The sequence below is a fragment of the Coenobita brevimanus genome, chromosome 27 (assembly GCF_032717465.1).
Source record: "Coenobita brevimanus isolate Jiangsu-jjx chromosome 27, ASM3271746v2, whole genome shotgun sequence".
In the NCBI taxonomy this organism is placed as follows: domain Eukaryota; kingdom Metazoa; phylum Arthropoda; class Malacostraca; order Decapoda; family Coenobitidae; genus Coenobita; species Coenobita brevimanus.
The window spans coordinates 27,610,230-27,634,369 of NC_136980.1; the positions used below are offsets into that span (position 1 = coordinate 27,610,230).

General features: G+C 42.7%; 1 protein-coding gene across 1 annotated transcript in view; it reads right to left on the minus strand.

Annotated features, from left to right (window-relative positions):
• Positions 1 to 8,196, minus strand: part of LOC145394521 (alpha-L-fucosidase-like) — a 55,124-nt gene extending 46,928 nt beyond the window's left edge. Inside the window, exon 1 of the mRNA XM_080268361.1 lies at positions 8,117 to 8,196. Within this exon, the coding sequence (XP_080124487.1) occupies positions 8,117 to 8,196 (80 nt within the window). The remainder of the gene's footprint in view (positions 1 to 8,116) is intronic.
• Between the last annotated feature and the right edge of the window lie 15,944 nt (positions 8,197 to 24,140).

Below are 24,140 nucleotides of genomic sequence, written 5' to 3' on the forward strand. Positions count from 1 at the left end.
GACAAAATAAGGGACTGAAATTGGTATCTGAAGTGTATGGGATGTTTCGCGTCCCCAAACATTTAGCAACCCCGAGAGGAGAGTAGCCGTGTCAGCCACAACACAGTAACACGTATCAGGCAAGCATTATAAACTGTATTATGAGAAATGAAATAGCGATCGAAGGTGTGCACACTCTCAGACTTTGTATTCATACGAGAAATTCATTAATTTGCCAGGGAAAGAAGGGTGGGTTGGAGGGCAATGGGGAAAGAAGGATGCTGCATGTTCCCCGCTGGACGTTGCTGGAAATTAACAGCTAGGATGGCCACGTCGAGGTATAGGTCAGCCCAAGAAAACTCTTTTGAGAGGACCGTGAGTATTCCCCGGTAATTTGGGGTGGCCATTGAGGTGGCCAGGCATCATGAGGGGTGACCAGTGCCACCCCGGTCACGCCTCCGGCTACACCAGTGGTGTTAGGGAAGTTCCCACATCCACGGGGATGTCATGATACCTGGCAGGTAGGCACCCAGGATATATAAAGGAAGTTGGGGACGGTGCGGGCGCTAGTTACCCAACAACGCTGCAAGATGGCACGTGCATCGACGGGTGAGTCAGTTTATCTGCTTACGTGTGGGTCTATACCACTGAGCTCTATAGTATGGAGAGGCTATCTCAGCCGCGGGCGTGTGATTTTGGCTGCCATATTGAAACATCAGCACTCAAATTCAAATTCAGCTTTATTTCCACTAAGCAGTGGTTATTAATAAAGATACACTCGTCGCTTATAATACAAAAACATATATGGATTAAGATTTTTTTCTGCCTAGTTCAACGAACTGTATCGGGCACATTTAGCCAATGAGTATAAAACAACGCCATAGGTTGCTGCAGTGCAGAACTTACCTGCAATGCTAAGTGTTTTAGGGTCGGCTTCCCGTCCCTCTAACGCCTAGTGTGTAGCTGGGTTCCCTTTTCTAGACCGGAGCTTAGACAAATAACAGAGAGGCAGGACACAAAAACTCAAGCCAACAACCTTACACGTGTATTGCTAAATTCTACAAGTGGAATGGGTAGATGTCACAAGAGTAATTATACTGAACAATTATAAACCTTAGGCCTAAATTGTGGGTGTTAGTATTACGCAGGATACTACTTGGGACAAGATCGGGTAAAGTGAATGGCACTATAATCAGGAGTCCTAGGGCAGTGGGGCCAAATACTATCACTCAGGGGAAGTCTATGTTTTATCTATCGGGTGGAGTTCTGTTCACTAGGGCCGTGGCACTGTTTTCATTGTTGGCAGTCTAACTTGTTTGTCCGTCGTGTAGTTAATTACTGTTCTTGCACTGGAGCCTCCGTATGAACTTCGTGTGAGGCTTTATCACTAGATGGTAGCGTGTTCACTCAGACAGACACTTATTCCACTGCCCTGCCGTATTCATAGTCTCACTGTTACTTTATTAATTCTATTCCACCTTTCATTTACACTAACACAGATGCTTTTAATTCTCTGACTTCCCGTATTCTGATAATTCACTGTTCTGCCCTTGCTTAACTGTATCACTTTCACTGTGCTTTCACTGTCATTCACTTTCGGGACTGGGCGTAATGGCGGTCAGGTACACCCACGAGCAAAAGTTCGCCGACAGTCCCTGCCAGGAATGTTTCCATAGTCCATAGAGGGCGCAAGGCTCGTCCACGCGAGTAAGGGAGAAGGGAGGAGACGGAGAGGGGAAGGGGGAGGGAGGCAACGAGACAGGAGGGAGAGAGCCTGTGTCGATGGTAAATGGGACATATTATGTGTTTTATTATTATTATTATTATTATTATTATTATTATGTATAAGTATATGAAAGAAGGACGTAATCCAGCGTTTGCCCTTAGAAAACGGTTGACATCTTTTGTACTTCCTCTGACTAATTCTAGACGATTTTTCTTGTGTGACGGAAGCACTAGTGATGTCCAAAGGCTAAAGGTTTGATCAAGTCTAGCAACCCATAAACAACGGTTTGAATTTGATCCAGATGATCAAAGACGCCACAAGAAAATTCCCATTGTCTAAGGCTTAAGGAAGTAAGAAATAAATTTCTTCGTGTCAGGTAATGTGAAGGTAGACTGTGCAGTAGAAGGACGTAAACCATGGGGCAAGGAGGTGGAGAGAGAGAGAGAGAGAGAGAGAGAGAGAGAAAGAGAGAGAGAGAGAGAGAGAGAGAGAGAGACGGGGGAGGGGGGAACAAGGACTTTGCAAGAGAAACACGTAAAGGGCAATGCCTAGTTTGGATGTAAGTATTTGGGAATAATATAATTATATCAAAAATCGGATGGTGAAAAGTTGTAGAATAACTGTGTTGTTGATAAACATTATGTATTATTGCCACTCCGACTGAAGGGGATTGGTTGATCACTTCGCAGCATGGCAACACCGTTGGTCGAATAGCGATGGTATATATGTATGTAACATCAGTAATGTAATAATGCAGCACTGACCCTGCCTTTTCGTCAACAAAATAATAAGGATTGTTAATACCTTGTCAAGTTATTATCATAACAGTGCATTTATCAGCTTCTTCCTTTTCTGGAGTGTGTTATTATATGATTCCCAAATACCACCAAACTAGGTATTTCCCTCTACGGGTTTCACTTGCAAACGCCTTGTTACCCTCTCTCTCTCTCTCTCTCTCTCTCTCTCTCTCTCTCTCCTATTAGTTTACATTCTTCTACCGCACAGTCTACCTTCCATTACCTGATACGAAGAAATTAATTCCTTGTGGCGTCTCTGATCGTCTGGATCAAATTCAAACCGTTGTTTATGGGTTGCTAGACTTTATCAAACCTTTAGCCTTTGGACATCACTAGTGCTTCCGTCACACAAGAAAAATCGTCTAGAACAGCGTTTCTTAACCTGGGGTGCTAGCACCCCCAGGGGGTGCTGAAATCAATTTTAGGGGATGCTGGAAAATGCTGCAGTATATTTTTTCTTACTGGATTTGCTTAGTATTGGCATCCTTGATTTTTTTTTTTTTTTTGAGACAGTACAAAATAAACTGTGAGGCAGTACTTCACTTTACTTTATCCCTGCAGTAGTGCAGCAACTGCAGTCCCAGTAACCAGATGTAGAGGGGTGCTGGACCGAGACCTTATTACATGGGGAGTGCTGAGGTCGGAAAAGGTTAAGAAACGCTGGTCTAGAATTAGTCAGAAAAAGCACAAAAGGTCAGCCGTCTTCTGAGGACAAACGCTGGATTACGTCCTATTTTTACTTACCTCATACATAATAATAAAAATAATAATAATAATAATAATAATAATAATAATAAAACCCGATATGTCTCATTTACCATCGACACAGGCTCTCTCCCTCCTGTCTCTTTGCCTCCCTCCCCCTCCCCCTCCCCCTCCCCCACTCCGTCTCCTCCCTTCTCCCTTACTCTGGTGGACGAGCGCTGCGCCCTCTATGGACTATGTTTGGAAACATGTGCCTGGCAGGGACTGTCGGCGAACTTTTGCTCGTGGGTGTACTTATTGCGGCCAGGAGTTGTTAGCCACCCTCGTCCAGCCAACCCGTGCATGTGGCAGCGTCGCATTCACGAGCACAGAAGTTGCCTTTGATTCATTTCTGTCGAAAAATATCCCTTCAGCTTTGGGTTTGTATTAATGGATAAAGCAATAGCAATATTTACACTGAAGGTGTGACTCTGATAACACGAATATATCATACTGATTATGTAATAAGTTGTTTCTCGTTTAGAGCCAAGCAAGTTACAAATATATATTTGGGTCCACTCCACGACTTCCTATAGGTTTGAACCAGCGAACACGGAGTGAACAAGTTCGAAGCATTCATTTGTTACCAGGAGAGAGAGAGAGAGAGAGAGAGAGAGAGAGAGAGAGAGAGAGAGAGAGAGAGAGAGAGAGAGAGAGAGAGAGAGAGAGAGAGAGAGAGAGAGAGAGAGAGAGAGAGAGAGAGAGAGAGAGAGAGAGAATAGTGGGTGCCTGTGAATTTTAGAGGAATGAGGTGGAGAAATGAGGTGCTCAACACAGTTAAACAGGGATTTTCCTTTCGTTTCGGTTGGCTTTCTATGCCTAAATGACTAAATGAAGGTCAATTATGAAATATGATAACTGGATGACGAAGTGGTAGTAGGGTCTGGCTAATGGTTGTTTGGTCCGAGGTGTGTCCAGTGGTAAGCCTAATTCCAGGCAACGGTCGCTGTTAAAAGTGGGATATTATAAGTCCCATCTATTTTACATATCTCCATGTACCGTTATGTTTACAGTACGTGTATGTCCCTATGGACATATTTTCACCCCATGAATATTTTTTTCTATGGACATTTTCACCATTTGGAACAAAATTCCCCATGGACCTATTTTCCTTGATGACTTTTTTTGAAAGACGCCTACTTTTCTACGTAAACCTATTTTCCCATCAACTAATTTTCCCCATTGATGTATTTCCTCCCAGCGGACCAATTTTTCCGTCGACCTTGAATCTCTCCATGGATGCAGGTTTCCCACATGGACGTATACCCATGGACATATCTTTCACAATGAGCCTATTTTCCCCATAAACCTGTTATCCGACGTGGTTATATCACCCACTGATGCGTGCAGTTGAAACACAGACCTCTTAACTAACAGACGTATTGCACGATGGACCTTTTGTAACCCACTGGATATATATACCTACTTCAGCATGATTCCAGAATAATATCCCCTGTGGACCGATTTCCCGCACACTGATCTATTCCCAAATCGAACGTATTCACTCAAGTGACCTAATCCCAGAGGCCTGTTTTCCCACAATCCGTCCATCCACCTACACACCCACCCATCAACGCACATACCCACAACCTTACTCAGTATAGTATGTCTCAAAAGTAGGACGACATAAACCCGTCTTTTGCCTTGTCTTACAGGTAGCCCCACAACCCACCCCATTTAATGCACGAACCCCACTCCACCCCACTTAACCAGCCCAACAACCCCTTCTCTCCCTCTCGCCCACCCACTCCTAATCCGCCTGTGAAACCACCAGGCTACGCTAACCAGTCCATCCACCCAGTCACCAACCCTTTCTCAGGAAACATGAAGAAGAGAATTTTACAAAGCCTTTGCCAAAATCGGAACACGAGTGACCGTGTGAAGGATTAAGGGGTCCCCTCGGGATTCTGGACCTTCCTCCTTCCCTCTTCCGTTTTCTTTCCTCTACACACACACACACACACACACACACACACACACACACACACACACACGACAGTAGCATTTCCTTAATAAATATTCATTATACTCTAAAATTTCCATTGAAAATACAATCTCTCTCTCTCTCTCTCTCTCTCTCTCTCTCTCTCTCTCTCTCTCTCTATCACTCGATATTCATGTCTCCCTCATCTAAACCTTCTTCACTGGTGGAATCATTCGCCACGTTAATGACGAATTCTTCGACCATGTGATTGCGCACAATGTCATTTCTGATATATTCCTGTTCTAGCTTTCTCGTATGCTCCATACATTTTTGCCAGTTTTCTGGTGTCACTTTCCTCACTGCATTTCTTGTGATTTCCTCCACCACACGCATTGTCTGATTATTACTGGAATTCTTTTTTCTTACTTCATCTTTCACTTGAGCCCGTATAAACTCTATTGGATTTAAATCGCAGTGGTAGGGTGGAAGTCGTAAAACCTCATGTCCTTGGTCTTTTGCGATAGTGTCTATTTCATAGGAAGGCAGGAAGGATGATGTTTTGAGTTCAGGGGGGGTGGGTCTGCATGCTAGAGAGAGAGAGAGAGGTGAGGAGTGACCACTTGTCCCCTGGGAATGACCAGCACCCTCTCTCTCTCTCTCTCTCTCTCTCTCTCTCTCTCTCTCTCTCTCTCTCAAGGTTCTGTAGTAGTGAATAATAATGTCAATGCAAAGTATAACTTAACTGTGATATAAGTATTATAAAATAAATAAAACATTGGAATATATTTATAGAGAACAACTACAAGAAGTCCCCTCGAGACGTCAGCATGTGGAACTGTCATTAATTCCCTGTGGGCCAGTTAACGTTCACCTTCATACATGTCTACACCCTTCTGCCACAATATTCACCATAGATTCCACAATATTTCTCCTCATCTTTACTTTCCAATACAAACCATACCATTAATCATGATAATGATTGCACACACACACACACACACACACACACACACACACACGAGAGAGAGAGAGAGAGAGAGAGAGAGAGAGAGAGAGAGAGAGAGAGAGAGAGGGTAGATGGGGGAGGGAGGAGGGAGGCAAGAAAGGACGGAAGCAGAGGTTTAGAGAGAGAGAGAGAGAGAGAGAGAGAGAGAGAGAGAGAGAGAGAGAGAGAGAGAGAGAGATGCTAGATGGGAGAGGGAGGAGGGAGAGAAGAAAGGAGGGAAGCAGGGGTTTAGAGAGAGAGAGAGAGAGAGAGAGAGAGAGGGTAAGTCCGTTGATGAAATGCGAATATGGATATCCAGCTCTGATTGAAGCAAGGGGAAAACTGCAGACAACTCTGTCTTGTCATCTTCCAGGAGTCAGTCAGGAGGTGCTGTGACCCATAGAGGTAGGATTAGGGTAGAGTCGGCGTGAGAAGGCTCCGGTGAAGCCAGAGAACTGTCAAACGGCCATATTGGTCAAGTCAAGAGGTCAAGGCAACACCTACTTGACGAAGAAGATTGCTGTGCACTCCTACCTCTATGGCTGTGCCCATAGAGGTAACAGTCCTAATCCTACCTCCGTGGGTGTGGCCATGAGATTATTAAGCCTTTAATACCTCCAGCTGTGTGTCCACCTGGTATTCTTCAGGGAGAATGCCAGAAACAAAGAAAGCTTCATTCTATCTCTGGTTTTAGTTGTAGTTCAGCTGTGGGCGTGAGACGTTCTGTCCTAAGCTGTAACTCACCATCAAATAACCTAAGTCTCCAAAAATGCCCACCACCTGTGCCGCATTTGGGTGTAAAGAAAGAGGAGATAAGAAATCTGACCCATCCATTACATTTCACTGGTGAGTATCTTTAGAGTGAATTATAATTTGTAAGTGTACATTATGTATATGACTGGAGTTAGTAAAGTCCAGCTGAATATTATAAAGAATAATAGATATAAACTTTTTTCATAATGTGCTGATGTATATTATTTTAAATCATCTATCTGTCTTCCATCCTTCATTTTACCATATGTTCTTAAATGCTTACTTTTTTTTCATTCATTAACTACTTTCTTTTCTCCTTCCATTCATAACCTACTTTCTTCCTCATTTTTTCTGTTTGCAAATAAGAAAACACTCGCGCCTGGTTAGCGGAACCAAGTCAGACAGCTGTCAAAGGGGTCGCCGCCATGTTGGTCGAGTCAGGTCTGTCGGCCTCACTCTGACCTACCCGTGGTTAATCCCTTATGCCGCCTCTACCTACTCCTACCTCTATGCTGTGACCTGAGATGCCAACTTACAAATTCTTGATGACAGGCGAATCAAGCTCAAAAAAAAAAAGTAAAATAAAAGGAATAATATGCTATTATATCTAAATATACAACGAATAACTGGTCCAATATTTTTCGTTTATTTTTAGCGCTTTGTAACTCAAAAAAAAAAAAAGAAGTTGCATCCAAAAACAGGAACCACAGTTCATATTGACCTGTGAGCATAGCGGGTCACTTATACCCATTCATTGATTGTGTGTGTGTGTGTGTGTGTGTGTGTGTGTGTGTGTGTGTGTGTGTGTGTGTGTGTCTGTGCCTCTTGCCCTCATGCCTTGTCCCTGGCCAGCCTGTATTCCCACAGGTCGTTAAATCAGATGCCTTCGGCCTTTGACAGTGACTTTGGAGTAAAATAGACGATATTCTACATTCATTTTTCCTGAGACAGACTATACCAACCCGCATACAATGCTCCACAAGTCAGATGACTCGCAATTCAACACACACACACACACACACACACACACACACACACACACACACACACACACACACGCACGCACACACACAGAGGCGGGGTGGATTTCCTTACACGAAAGATGAGTCTCACCGCTTAACAAATCTGTGAGGGGAGCTGCAAAATCAAAGAAATTTAAGACAAACCTCCGTCAGTAACTTACCATACCCAGGAATCTCTGACATTACCTTTTGTTCTTGGGTTGCTTGAAGTTAACAGTGGCTTCAAATTTGGCATTAGGTGGGCTTACTGTACCCAGTCCTACCATGTAGCCTAAGTATTGAACCTGGGTTTTACAGTATCACACTTCGGTAGGTTGATTACCAAGTAGGCAGATGACAGTCTTCGCAGCAAGGCATCTAGCAGGATCAGGTGTTCCTCCCATGCAGTTATCGAATATAACCAAATCATCAAATATGTGACGCATCCCTCGATAGCACAAGTAAGCTTGTTCATTATCATCTGGCACATGACGGAGATTTTTCACACCGTATGGCAAGACTTTGCATTAGTAAGTACCAATAAAGTGCTCCTTGTGAGTGCTTGACGGTCGAGCGTTTTCATATATCCCTTTCATCATAATATGATCTTGGTGTAAACTTTCAACGTCCTTGGTGGAGTGACGCCCCACCGGAGGTGCGAGGAAAGTCTTCTGTGAAGCCAAGGCTTAGTTTGACTAGGCTGTGTGTGAAATATTCTGTGACATGTATGTTAACTCACGGGTAGAGAAGGGGGCGCGACTGAGTGGCATTTTTTTCTTTTTATCGGTTCGTTATTTACCATTCAGTACAAGCCCCAACACTCTGGGGAACTTTGTTGCTGAAGGCCAAGCAGGGAAGGGTGCATGAGAGCAAAGGGTTACGTTAACACCTTAGGAAATAAAAGATATAGAAGTAATTATCATTACAAACAGAACAAGAAAGGTAAGAAAAATGTTGCTGTTGTTGGAGACTCCCAGGTGAGATATCTGAACAGGGCCATGTATACTCCACTCGCTAAACATGTGTGTCTTCCAGGGGCCAGGGTGGCTAATGTGGTACAAAAAATTTCAAATATCGTAAAGGAAAGTGGTGACAAACCCACTGTGTGCCTCAGTGTAGGAGGCAATGATATTAGTAGCCGTAAGAGTGAGGTACTGTGGAAAAGGTACAAGTTGATGTTAGAAAAGGTTAGGGAGAGGGGAGGAACCCCTGTAGTGCTTGGTGTTTTACCAAGGTGGCGGGTTGGAAGGGAATGGTTGAGCAGGGCAATAGGATTTAATTGCCGCCTTGAAAGGTATTGCAAAGATAATGGAATACCTTTCATAGACAGCTGGGACCGGTTTTATGGACGGAGTGCCTTGTATAATTGGGATGGGACTCATCTTAGCAGGCAGGAAGTTACTGTTTTAGCTGGAATGATAGATAGGGAGTTGGAGGGATTTTTTCGAGATTGAGAAGTAGGTGTACAGGAAGATGCAGCAACTACACTCAGAAATCATTATTACCATGTTTGGATAGATGCATCGATACTTGCAAAATTAAGAACAAAAGTTCAACCAATAGTGTAGATACATCCACTCAGGCACCTCAAATTGAGCAGGCGATGATAGATGATAGAACAAGCGATGATAGAAGGGCGATAAGCGATAGTACAAAAAATTGTTATATTAGTAAAGTAAAGAGTTTCCCAGTTAGTAATAAAATAAATAACAGTAAATGCCAAGGTAGAGGCATAACTACTATAGTAGGACTCGCGCACGTTTGCGGCTGTGGTGTGGCCCGCACCTGTGTACAGTGTTGCCACGTTTTCTCTCTCTCTCTCTCTCCTGGCGGGAAATGTGAGCCACCCTGAGTACTTTTGATTCTTTTATAAGTTATTTATAATTGTGCTTTCATCTGTTAATTTGGTTTTGTTATATTTAGTAGTAGATGGAGTGTCAAAGTTACTGTCTGCTGAGAGGTTTGTTACGTTACTGATTCATACACCCCGACGTAGTGGGGTGTGGGTGTAGGTGTGGGTGGGAGTGTGGATGTGGGTTTGTTGGGGTGGTGGTCCAGGGGGGAGGGGAAGTGTGAAGGGGGATTTGACCTGAGACACCCAGGAGGGATTAAGAAGGGAGGGAAGGGGAAGGGGGGGCTGGATTCACCTACCACGTGGTCAGTAATAGAAGAGAGAGAGAGAGAGAGAGAGAGAGAGAGAGAGAGAGAGAGAGAGAGAGAGAGAAATTACGTGTATAGATATATGTGCATCAATAGGAACAATGTATATCAGTGTGTGCAGTATGTACAAAGGGACAAATGAATACAAAGAAGGCAGTGACAGACCTCTCTCTCTCTCTCTCTCTCTCTCCTGGCGGGAAATGTGAGCCACCCTGAGTACTTTTGATTCTTTTATAAGTTATTTATAATTGTGCTTTCATTTGTTAATTTGGTTTTGTTATATTTAGTGATGCCGACAATGCATTCAATGCATGCCCCTCTCCTGCCTCTCTCTCTCTCTCTGTAGGGAAGCTATCTGTCAGTCCTGCCACTTACAAGAATTATATGAATTATTTCTTTTACTTTGGATATTGGCATATTTCTTCTTTTTTCAGGCTCATTCTATTATATCCATAACTGTAATATTATTAACCACCCTAAAACTACGCTAAAAAACATTAAAAGTGACTGCTATTTCTTTTAGCAACACTGTACAATATGTATGCCATGTTTCTGTGTTACTGTATAAATATTTTATGCATAATAAGATTACTGTTGATTCATCCATCAAAATACACAAGTGTAAGTTTTATTCATCTGAATTTATCGAATTTGTGATGCCTTGTACATAAATAGCTTCCGTTTCACATCGCAAGTTGGGGAAACATGGCACCATTGTACACAGGTGCGGGCCACACCACAGACGCAAACGGGCGCAAGGCCGACTATAGTCTTTTCAGTCTGTCTTCATATGACAGGTTCCGGACGTCATGTATCATTTTTGTCATTCTTCTCTGTACATTTTCTAACAAATTAATATCCATTCTATAGCAAGGACACCAAAATTGTACTGCGTAGTCTAAATGTGGCCTTACTAATGCTAGATAAAGTTTCAGTATTACTTTAGATGATCTATTGCTCACGCTTCTCGAAATAAATCCTAGGACCCTATTTGCTTTATTTCTCGCATTAATACACTGTTGCCTTGGTTTAAGGTCGTTACTAATCATAACTCCTAGATCTCTCTCGCATTCCGATTTGCTAATTTCTTTGTTATCTAAGCTGTATTTAGTATCTACAATGGTCTTACCTACATTAAGTACTTTACATTTTTCAACGTTAAATTCCATTTGCCAAGTTTTAGACCATTTGGACAATGTATCGAGGTCTTTTTGTAAGTTATGGCAATCGTCAGTCGAGTTAATGCTATGCCCTATTTTTGTATCGTCGGCAAATTTGCTGATGCTGTTATTGACTCCTAAGTCTAGATCATTTATATATATGATAAATAATAAAGGACCGAGTACTGAACCCTGTGGTACACTGCTAGTTACTAATCCCCAGTCCGACTTAGTTCCATTTATTAATACTCTCTGCTTTCGTCCTTTCAGCCAGGATTCTATCCATTTTAAGATATCGCCGTCTATACCGTGTGCTCGAACCTTTCTAACTAACTTTCGTGTGGGACCCTATCAAAAGCTTTACTAAAGTCCAGATAAATAACATCGTAAGCTTTATCGCTATCTACTGCCTCATAGACCTCCGAGTAGAATGACAACAAGTTTGAGAGGCAGGATCGTCCTTGCCTGAATCCGTGCTGACTTTCGTTTATAAGATTAAATCTTTCTAAGTGTTCTCTAATCTTATTTGCCAAAATTGACTCTAACATTTTTCCTACTATTGACGTTAGACTTATCGGACGATAATTCGACGTAGCTGATTTATCACCCTTTTTAAAGATGGGCACTACGTTTGCGGTCTTCCACGCCTCGGGAACTTCTCCTGAACTTAAAGAGTCATTAAATAACGTTAAAAGTGGCTGACATAATTCTTCTTTGGTTTCTTTTATAATTTTTGCATATATATCGTCCGGACCTGGCGATTTTTGAGGTTTTAACTTATTAATTTCTTTCAGTACGTCCTCCTTACTAATGGTTATTTTACTAAGAATATTTTCCGTATTCTCATGGTAAATATTTGCTGCTTGAGGGACCAGGCCTAGATTTTCCTTGGTGAATACTGATATGAAATAATTATTTAGGACGGAGCACATTTCTTTATCTTCACTGGTAATGTCACCTGATTCTGTTCTGAGTGGTCCTATCCTATCTTTATTTTTCGTTCGGTACATTTGATTAAAACCCTTGGGGTTTTCTTTTGATTCACTTGCAACCTTAATTTCATAACTTCTCTTTGCTTTTCTTATCTCCCTCTTTACTTCTCTATTTAAAATCGTGTATCGGTTATGTAAGTGTTCCTCTCCACGTTTTATTTTTCTATATATTCCTTTCCTTTGGCCTATGAGAGATTTTAATCTGTTGTTTAACCATCTTGGTTCTGAATTATTCGTTCTAAACGGTTTTGAAGGAATATATCTATCTTGGCCTCCGTGTATTATATTTATTAACTCGTTATACTTCTTACTGGTCGAACGTCTGATTGGTACTGGAGCTGAGTTAATTTCCGTGACCTGGACTACATTCCTATCTACCACCTCCCCCCTCACAGACACCTGACGGACATTCCCACGTTTTTCCTGCGCCTGACCTATGACCTGGGGTTCCCTACTGACCTGGCATTCCCTCAAATAGCTAATCTCCCTGTGGAATACCGTTCGAAAATAAGCTCTTAAGCCATCGAAATCTCCTAGACGAAAATTAGGAACGGTGGAGGTATTTTCAGTGGAACAGACATCTCAAATAAATTTGAACTTAATTTCTTCATGATCGCTATTACCAAGTCGTCCACCAACCTCTATATCGCTAATGATATTTTCTTTATTAGCTAAAACCAAATCTAGTATATTATTACCTCTGGTGGGCTCCCTTATATACTGATAAAGGAAATTATCCTGTACTACCTCTAAAAATTCCTCTGATTCTGCATCTCCCGTCTGATTTCTTCAATCTATCCTTGGGAGATTAAGGTCCCCTACAATTATTACTAAGCTGGACTGTGATGCTTTCCTAATTTCCTCCCAAAGGTATTTACTATCAGCTCTACTTAATTTAGGAGATCTGTAAATTGCTCCTAAGACTAATTTCTCCCTATTGTTACTAATTTCGACCCAGACACTTTTTGTGTCCCTATTTACTTTAATGTCTGCTTTATTGTAACAGTTTAATGAATCCTTTACATAAATAGCTACCCCTCCCCCCTTTCTTCCCTGACGGTTTGACACAAAAATATTATAGCCTTTTATCTGATATTCTGCTAAAAATTCTCGAGTGTCTGTATTCATCCAAGTTTCACTAATAACGGCAATGTCTATTTTCTCTGTACAAATTAAAGCCCTCAGTTCATCCATTTTATTACGTAAACTCCGGTTGTTTGTGTAGTACACTTTCAGTCTGGATTCGCTAGAGAGGCGTAGAGTAAGGGGAGACTTAATTGAGGTGTTTAAGTGGATGAATGGTATAAATAAGGGAGATATTAGCAAGGTACCTAAAGTGAGCGTACAGGATAGAACTAGAAATAATGGTTTCAAACTAGAAAAATTCCGTTTCAGTAAGGAAATCGGTAGAAATTGGTTTGGTAATAGAGTAGTAGACGAATGGAATAAGCTACCTAGTAAAGTAGTTGCCGCCTCTTCCATTGAGAGTTTCAAGCATAGGCTAGATAAGCATATGACAAATAAGGGGTGGATATAGAATAAAGAAAATCTTATAACCAATACTAATTCATAATTTTTTTCTTTTCAGGTTACACTATGATAGTCTCTATTCTGCTTTCACACTTTCCTGTAAAATGTCCACGCCAGTTTTTCTAAACTGCGTGGTGTTCTTTCTGACTTTTTCCTGCCGGCTTCGGCTGGAGGGTTTGGAGGGCGGGGGAGAGCCTTCTTCTTTGCTATCCTTATCTCATTCTAGTAGTTCAGTTACTCTTCTAGGAGCTGCCTAGCATGGGCCAACCGGCCTACTGCAGTTATCCTCTCTTCTTATGTTCTTACTTTATGAAAGTTGATACCCACATACTCATGTAAGTATACTTCGTTACGTTTTAACGTTGTATCGTTCTATCTATCTATGCAATTAGATCAATTAATAACACGTGATACATGGATAAGGTGATATCCACAAGGAAAAGGAAACACGAACTATCTCGAGCGCTTTCGTATATTCATGTCTTCAGGGGAGAGCAAAGTGAATGAGGTTGAGTACGACTGTCATTCTTATACAGAAAGAGGGAGGGAAAAGTCCCAAGGGAGCTATGTCGCTGAGTGTTCTAAACTTATATTCTTGTTTCCAATCAATTGAATGTTATGATAAATAATATTACGTACATAAAACATACCGTAATTCTTTATATTTAAATTTATGGATAACAATGAATTATATACCGTACGGTTAGCACAACTGGCGAGTGTCGTAGCATTAAGTTCTTAAAGGATTAAGGTGTGAGGAGGGGGTAATCAAGCATGGACCAATTGACCTACCCAGAGCTCTCTCTCTCTCTCTCTCTCTCATATATTTGCGAATTAATCATAGTCAAGCTTAATAGATAACTGCACACATAAATAATGTAATTAAATATATGCATGTGTATTATAGCTACATGAAGACTGATATATATATATATATATATATATATATATATATATATATATATATATATATATAATTCAGTCTTCATGTAGCTACAATGTACCCATTGAAAGACGCCTCAATCCCGTAAGGGGTGACCACAAACAAATCACCTCCGTCTCATCCTGTCCAGTGCCACTTCATTGCCCCGCTCCCAGTTAACATACCCCTCTCTCATAAACCTCTAAACTCCATCCCTTCATCTCATCCTCGGCCTCCCCCTCCGTATTTCCCTCTCCACTTCGCATACACACTTCTCGTTAGTCTCTCGCTCTCCATCCTCTCCTCATGGCCATATCACCTCGGTGCATTCCTCTTAACGCTTTCTATGACATCCACATCCACACAACAACGCACCTTCACTTCCTCATTTGTCAGTCTGTCTCTCCATGTAACTCCACATGCTCCTCTCAGCTCATTTCCACTGCTCTCACTCTTGACTTGTGTCCTTCCAACGAGGTCCAATCTTCACTTCCAGTATCACAATACTGTCATGCAGTGACTTTTTTTTACTTCCATGCTCACTTCCCTGTTCCTTATAACAGCTTTCAAAGAACCAGCAACCTTTCTTCCTTGTTGTACCCTTTCAAGCACTTCACCCTCTAAACTTCCATGCTCACTCACAATACTACGCAAGTACTTAAACGTAATCATAATTTCCATGTCCTGCTCATCCAGCCGCACTGTACATTCAGTGACTTCATTTATCTCGAAGACGATAACTTTACTCTTCCCTACATTCGCCTTTAGATTCCGTTTCTTATACACTCTCCCAAACTCATTCACCAAGCCTTGCAGCTCCCCTATGTCTTCACTTAACAGTACAGTATCGTCTGCAAACAGCAGTACAGGGAGTTTCCAAACATTGCCCTCTCTTATTAGGGTCGCTGCAACATCCACTGCCCTACCTTGTATCTCTTTTATATCCTCATCCATATACGGATTGAACAACCACAGGGACATGACGCATCCCTGTTTCAATCCAACCTTCAAATAGAAGAATTCACTCAGTTCACTATCCACACGTACTGCAGCCTTAGCACCCTCATACATACTCTTCACGGCATTCAACAACTTCCTATTTACTCCAGATATTCTTAATACTTTCCACAATCTTTGTCTATCTACCCTGTCTTTTGCTTTCTCCAAATCCATGAAGGCCGCATACAACTTCTTTCCCTTCTCTAGAAACTTTTCCACTGAAGACCTAAGGATGAATATATGATCTACACAACCTCTTCCCTTCCTAAAATCTCCCTGTTCTTCTCTAACTAATTCCTCTGTCATTTCCCTAACTCTGTCAATAAGTATCCTACCATATCTTTTCCTATTACACTAAGAAGACAAATGCCCCTTTGATTACTATACACTTCTTTTTCCCCTTTTCCTTTGTGCAGGGGAATAATTATACCTGACATCCAATCCTCCGGGACTCTACCTTCCTCCCAGGCCAATCTGCACATCTTCCACATCCATTCTACTGCTATCTCCCCCATTCTTCAGCATTTCACAACACACTCCATCAGTCCCTGGGGCTTTCCCCGTTTTGATATGCATATGTTTAATGACATTATGTCTGTTAAGCATGACTATGATTAATTCGCAAAAATGAGAGAGAGAGAGAGAGAGAGAGAGAGAGAGAGAGAGAGAGAGAGAGAGAGAGAGAGATCCAAGCAAGAGTAATGTTTCCATCAAGTACGAAGACGAATATAACATGAATTTTTGCTCGTAAAGTTTCGATTACCTTTTTATTCAAATCAGAATACTTAGAAAAATCTGCCCTCGACCTGTGACCTCTGCTTTAAACTGTTTATATAGGAATTAGCTCCAGATCAATGGAATGCATCTTAACACCTCCATGCAAAGTTTAGTAAATTTCATTATTTTATGTTATTTTTCGGTAATTTGAGGATTGAACAATACAAGGGTGGAAAAAGGAAGGGGGGAGGGGAGAAGAATGGTGGTGAATGGAACGAAATCAATTTTTGACTAACTCTAGTATTATGCTATTTAATTGCATGCTAATTACTACTCCAGTCTGTCCTTTCATGCATTCATCTCTCTCTCGGATTGGAGGGGGGGCACATATGAAAAACTTCTTCCATCTCTTTGTCTTGCTTTGTAGTTTATGAACAAAATTATAAGAAATTGGAAATTCGATTGGATATCCCGTGACTGTTAATTCACACAATAACAGTGCGAATGAGTAGAGAACGTAAATACCGCTGTATCTTTCAAAAAAAAAAAAAAAGAATATATATTGCCAAATCCAGTATTTTAACTAATTAACAAAGCCTCACTATTATAAGATAAGCAGAATAGCAGACTGACTTTACATGTTCTGGAGTACAGTGGTCTATTCCTAGTTAATGCTAGATGATTATATGAACCGGAATGAGTAACAGTTTTAAGGTGAAATACTGAACTCCAAATGTTGAGATAGCATATTTCAAGACCGCAAGTGTTGTCGCTAACACTTGGGTTAAATGGTATAGATGTGGCCTGGTGAGTCACACGCAAGTGCGAATCCGCACGAATTGGAATAACTTGCATTTTTCTCGGGATTTGCAAGTCATTGACCGAACCGGCCACACAGTGGCCATGAACCCCACACAAGCGCCACACGATAACCGTATGAACATAAGAACATAAGAAGAGAGGATAACTGCAGTAGGCCGGTTGGCCCATGCTAGGCAGCTCCTAGAAGAGTAACTGAACTACTAGAATGAGATAAGGATAGCAAAGAAGAAGGCTCTCCCCCGCCCTCCAAACCCTCCAGCCGAAGCCGGCAGGAAAAAGTCAGAAAGAACACCACGCCGTATAGAAAAACTGGCGTGGACATTTTACAGGAAAGTGTGAAAGCAGAATAGAGACTATCATAGTGTAACCTGAAAAGGAAAAATTATGAATTAGTATTGGTTATAAGATTTTTTTTTTTTTCTATATCCACCCCTTATTTGTCATATGCTTATCTAGCCTATGCTTGAAACTCTCAATGGAAGAGGCAGCAACTACTTTACTAGGTAGCTTATTCCATTCGTCTACTACTCTATTACCAAACCAATTTCTACCGATTTCCTTACTGAAACGGAATTTTTCTAGTTTGAAACCATTATTTCTAGTTCTATCCTGTATGTTCACTTTAAGTATCTTGTTAATATCTCCCTTATTTATACCCTTCATCCACTTAAACACCTCAATTTAAGTGGATGAACGTAGTCAGAACAAAATACGATAACAAAGCAAATTCAACACGAACTTTTCGTGAATGCCTCACGGCCACACACAGACAATGCCGAACATTGCAGAAGTTGGTCGTTTTCCACATGAAGTGCACACGAAAGCCGAACGATGCACACAAAACGCATACGAATCACATAAATAACCGGAACCAACCATGAATCCAATACGACTGCAATTGTGGCATGTACCTGTGTATATATATATATATATATATATATATATATATATATATATATATACTTATATATATATATATATATATATATATATTGCCAGGCGCCTCAATCCCATTTGGGGTGGCCACAAACAAATCGCCTCCAAGTCGCCCTGTCCCCCATCATTTCACTGCCCTGCTCCCAACTCACACACCCCTCTCTCATACACCTCTCCACCCCATCCCTCCATCTCATCCTCGGCCTCCCCATCCCTCTTCTCCCCTCCACCTCACTCACATACACTCTCTTCGTCAGTCTTTCACCCTCCATCCTCTCCACATGGCCAAACCACCTCAGTGTGTTCCTCATAACGCTTCCTATCACATCCACATCAACACCACAACGCTCCTTTATATCCTCATTCGTCAGCCTGTCTCTCCACGTGACTCCACAGGCTCCTCTTAAATAACTCATTTCCACTGCTCTCACTCTTGACTTGTGTCCTTCCAATAATGTCCAAGCTTCACTTCCGTACGTTAGAGTTGGTATCACAATACTGTCATGTAGTAACTTTTTCACTTCCATGCTCACTTACCTGTTTCTTATCACTGCTTTCAAAGAACCAGCAACCTTTCTTCCCTGCTGTACCCTTTCAAGCACTTCACTCTCCAAACCTCCATCCTTACTCATCACACTACCCAAGTACTTAAACGTACTCACATTTTCCAATCCCTCACCATCCAACCTCACTGTACATTCACTAACTTCACCTCTCTCACAGACTATCACTTTACTCTTCCCTACATTCACCTTTAGATTCCGTTTCTTACACACTCAAATTCATCCACCAAGCCTTGCAGCTCCCCTTCGTCTTCACTCAACAACACAGTATCATCTGCAAACAACAGTACAGGGCGTTTCCAAACACTATCCTCTCTCACCAGGGCCACTCCAACATCCACTACCCTACCTTGTACCTCTTTTATTTCCCCATCCATGTACAGATTGAACAACCATGGAGACATGACACATCCCTGTTTCAAACCAACTTTTAAAGAGAAAAATTCACTTAGTTCACCATCCACACGCACTGCAGCCTTCGCACCATCGTACATACTCTTCACAGCATTCAACAACTTCCCATCTACTCCATATATTCTTAACACTTTCCACAATCCTTGTCTATCCACCCTGTCATATGCTTTCTCCAAATCCATGAAAGCCGCATACAACTTCTTTCCCTTCTCTAGAAACTTTTCCACTAAAGATCTAAGAATGAATATCTGATCTACACAACCTCTTCCCTTCCTAAGGCCTCCCTGTTCTTCTCCAACTAATTTCTCTGTTCTTTCTCTAACTCTGTCTATAAGTATCCTACCATACACTTTTCCTATTATACTATTATATACACGGTATATATAATGGTCTATATACGGTATATATAATGGTCTATATACGGTATATATAATGGTCTATGAATGTGCGTGGATGTAGTACGATTGAGGCTAAAAGGGAGGAGATTGGGAGAATGTTTTTGAGAAGAAAGTTGGATGTGTTAGCTTTGAGTGAAACGAAGATGAAAGGGAAGGGTGAGTCTATGTTTGGAAGTGTGAATGGAAGAATGTCTGGTGTTGACAGAGGAAGAGCAAGAGAAGGTGTGGCCTTGTTAGTGAGTCCGAAAGTACAGCAGTGTGTGACTGAATGGAAGGAGGTGTCATCGAGTCTGATGTGGATGAAAGTAAATTTGAATGTGACTTGTGAGTGTTTATGAGTGCGTATGGGTCTGGTAGTGAAAGGGATGAAGAAGAGAGGGAGTCTTTCTGGAATGATGTTGATGAGTGTCTGCAGAGTTTTGGAGCGAATGTGAATGTGGTAATGATGGGAGATCTGAATGCTAGAGTGGGAAATGTAGCAGTTGAAGGTGTAGTTGGTATGCATGGCGTGCCTGGAAGAAATGAAAATGGGGAACGAATGATAGGGATGTGCGTTGAGCGAGAGATTTGTTATTGGAAATACCCTGTTTGGGAAGAAACATATTTATAAGTATACTGTACATGGGTGAGACAGGAGGGTGGAAGGGTTGTTGACAGAGCATTGATGGACTATGTGGTTGTGTCTAGGAATGTAATAGGAAGATTATTGTATGTGAGGGTTCTGAGGGGGGAGGGGTGGAGGTATGTCTGACCACTACCTGGTGAAGGGGAAGTTAAGAGCAGGTAACAGATGGGTGAGAGCTAGGAGAGTTAAGTGTGGCAGGGAGGTTTTGAAAGTGAGTGAGTTGGATAAAAGAGAGAAAATGATAGAGTATCAGGAGAAATTGAAAGATGAGTGGAACCCAGTGAAAGATCAGGAAATTGGCAGTGTGGAGGAGGAATGGCAGTTGTTTAAGAGTGCTGTGGTGGGGCATGCGGAAGAGGTGTGTGGTGTGAGACGTGTGGGTGGTGGTGTAAGAAAAGGAAGTGAATGGTGGTGCGAGGAAGTAAGTATGGCTGTGGCTGAGAAGAGACGTGCATATGAAGAGTGGCTGCAGAAGAAGGATGAGGTGTCATATGAGAGGTTTAAGGAAAAGAGGAATAGGACGAGAAGGGCTGTGCGTGATGCTAAAGTGGCAGCAGATGAGAGGTGAGGTAGGCGGTTGACTGAGTTCAACAGAATAAGAAAATGTTTTGGAAGGAGGTGAAAAGGGTGCGAAAAGGAGAGTCTGGGAAGGAGCAGGTAAAAACAGAGGATGGAAGGATGTTACTTGAAATGGATGCAGTATTTTGAAAGATTGTTAAATGCAGAGGAGGAAAGGGTGGCTGAGATTGTGGTGGATGAAAGGGTGCAAGGAATAAATGTGTTGAGAGAGTTGAATGATTCTTTGATCACGATGGAGGAAGTGCAGGAGGCAGTAAAGGAGATGAAAAAAGGGAAAGCTGCAGGTATGAATGGGTGTGCCGTGGAATGCCTGAAAGGTGGTGGAGCAACTATTGTTGACTGGTTAGTAAGATTGTTGAATGTGTGCTTCGTGAAAGGTATGGTGCCAATCGACTGGGCAAGGGCTTGTGTGGTCCCGTTGTATAAAGGCAAGGGTGATAAGTATGAATGAACTAGCTTTAGGGGTATAAGTCTGTTGAATGTTGTAGGTAAGGTGTATGGTAGAGTGTTAATTAAGAGAGTTAGAGAGGGTACAGAGGGAGTGATTGGTGATAAGCAATGCTGCTTTAGGAGAGGGATGGGATGTGTGGATCAGGTGTTTGCTGTGAGACAATTGTGTGAAAAGTATTTAGCGAAAGGCAAGGATGTGTTCTGGGCATTCATGGATTTAGAGAAAGCGTATGACAGAATTGATAGGAGGCTTTGTAGACTGTTTGAAGATTGTATGGACTTGATGGTAGGTTACTAAAAGGGGTGAAAAGTTTTTATGTAAATAATAGAGCGTGTGTAAGAGTGGGAAATACCGTGAGAGATTGGTTTCCCATGAGAGTGAGGCTGTGGCAGGGATGTGTGATGTCGCCTTGGTTGTTTAGTATTTATGTGGATGGTGTTGTAAGGGAGGTGAATGCAAGAGTTTTAGGTGGAGGTCTGAGTCTGGTGAATGTAGATGGTAGAGAGTGGAATCCGAAGCAGCTGCTGTTTGCAGATGGTACTGCACTGGTGGCTGATTCAGAGGAGAGATTGAGACAGTTGGTAGAGGAGTTTGGAAGGGTGTGTGAAAGGAGGAAATTGAAAGTAAATGAGAATAAGAGTAAAGTGATGAAATGTACGAGGTCGGTAGATGGTAGGAGGATGAATATGGTTTTGAATGGTGAGTTGCTTGAGGAGGTAGAGTGTTTTAAGTATTTAGGGTCACATGTTGCTGTGAATGGAAGAATAGATGCAGAAGTGAAGTTTTGAATGAATGAAGTAGGAAAGATGCTGGAAGGAATGAAAAAAGGTTTAGATGTCGTTCGCTTAGAATGGATATAAAAAGAAGGCTGTATGAGGGTGTTGTGGTACCAACTGCGTTATATGGGGTTGGAACATGGAATATGGGTGTAGCAGAGAGGAAACGTTTGAATGTAATGGAGATGAGGTGTCTGTGGAGTATGTGTGGAGTGACACGTATGGATCAAGTAAGAAATGATGAAGTGCAAAGGAGAACTGGAGTTGTTCGGGAAATGGTTGATCAAGTTGAGCAGAGGGTGTTGCGATAGTTTGGGCATATGAAGAGAATGGATAATGAGCGATTGGTGAAAAAGATAACTAGATCTGATGTGAGAGGTGTAAGGCTGAGAGGGAGACCACGAATAAGATGGATGGACAGCATGAAGAGAGCACTGGATGCAAGAGGAATGTCTGTTGAGCAAGAAAGAGTGGCTGTGCATGACAGAAATAAATGGAGAGAAATTGTGAATGAAAAAATGATGACACAGCCCTGAGGGGATATTCTCCCGCATTTGGTCTGATCAGCTAATCAGGTCAGTTGCGGGTAAGGGGATGGGTCTCTTATGAAGTGGCAGGGGTAAACCAGCTCTGGTGTTGTTTCTTGCTGCGGATGTCACTGACCACACTGCGCAGTTGACCCTCGTGCGGTGTGGTGCGGTGAGGATTTGCCCCTTCTCCCCTTTGGGGCTAAGATGCGAATGAATGTGTTTGAGTGGATGAGTAAATTGGGAGTGTGTCGTCCTGTCTCGGCTACCTCCCTTTCCTTGGGGGAAGCAGCCTAGGTATATAGATAGACAGAGATATTTGGGTACCCCTTCCAGCCATTCAATCACCTGTCCTCCTGCCAACCATTACTAACCGCCATGGAGTCTGTGGAGCCTATCTTCAACAAGTTTACCTATGACGAAGCTGCCACGGCCTTAGCCCTCCACACCTGCATCAAATCTATCAATAATCTGCTGAGTTTGTACCACCTGCTACTACTCAGTAGGGGCAGGCAACACAAGGGTGCAATGAGGATTGAGGAATTTGCGCTGTTGTTGTCGTAGATTTTTCCTCCTGGCAGGTCAGAGTGGAAGCAGGCCTATGGGCCCGCCACTGAAGGACTGTGGGAGGAGATGATGAGGACTAGCTGGTGCTAGTCAGCATGTTGTTAAATTTGAAGATAGTGCAGATGACGTAGTCCAAAATGGAGATGTCGTCAGCTTGGCTCTGGCTCGTCACAAGCAGGCAGTCAACGTGGCGGCCCTCGAACTACAGGTGGTGGAAGTGCAGGCAGCTGAGGAAGTCAGCTACGTCTTGGAAGTTGGCCTTGATGTATCGATCTTGGTACTCAAAGATCTCGTCCACTGAGAGATACTCGAGGTGGGCACGAGTCTTGGCGGGAAGCGATAGAAGGCAGGCCAACACGAGCTGATGTCGTTCGGTGGGGGTGGTGATGGCAGGAGATGGAGACACAGGATCGTCAGTCTCCATCTCATCAGGTGGAGGGTGCCTGGCATTCTTACCCTTCTTGTTTTTCTTCTTCTTGCACGGCTTGTCGTTAGCAGTAGGTGGCGGAGTCGGGGGGGGCGGTCCTCTTCTTCCTGGTCAGTGGAAGGGACGGGAGCAGGAGCCCTTTCCTTGGCTACTGATGGCGGGCGGCGGGAATCGTCAGGGGGAGTAGGATCGGCATTCTCAAGAGGCGGTGCAGTGGTGGTAGTGGCGGCAGCGGCAGTCACTCTGTTGAGGGGAGCATTTAGCTGTAGCCTTTTTCACGATGTTGTGTGGGGTTTGGGAGGCTGCAGCATAGGGGAGCGACGCTCCTGACAAGGGGCAGGATGTACATCGGAGGCGACGCATTGTGGGATGACATTGTGCGGAAGCCTGTTCTTCTGTGGGAGAAGAATGAGCATCACAGCCTTGTCACCACCACAAAATGCCAGCGCCGTCACGATGCACATGGTGACGACTGTGTCAATCTCCCCAGTACACTGAGGATTCCTGGAGACGAGACACAACCAACTCGCCCTTGCACAATGAGCACTTCTGGCCTTGTGAAATGGGAGCAACAATTCCCAGGATGTACAAATTGGCGCCGGTGTCCTGGCGCCACTTCATTGTGTCCGAGGTGGTCTGGGCCTATGGCGACTGGAGACCTGCATC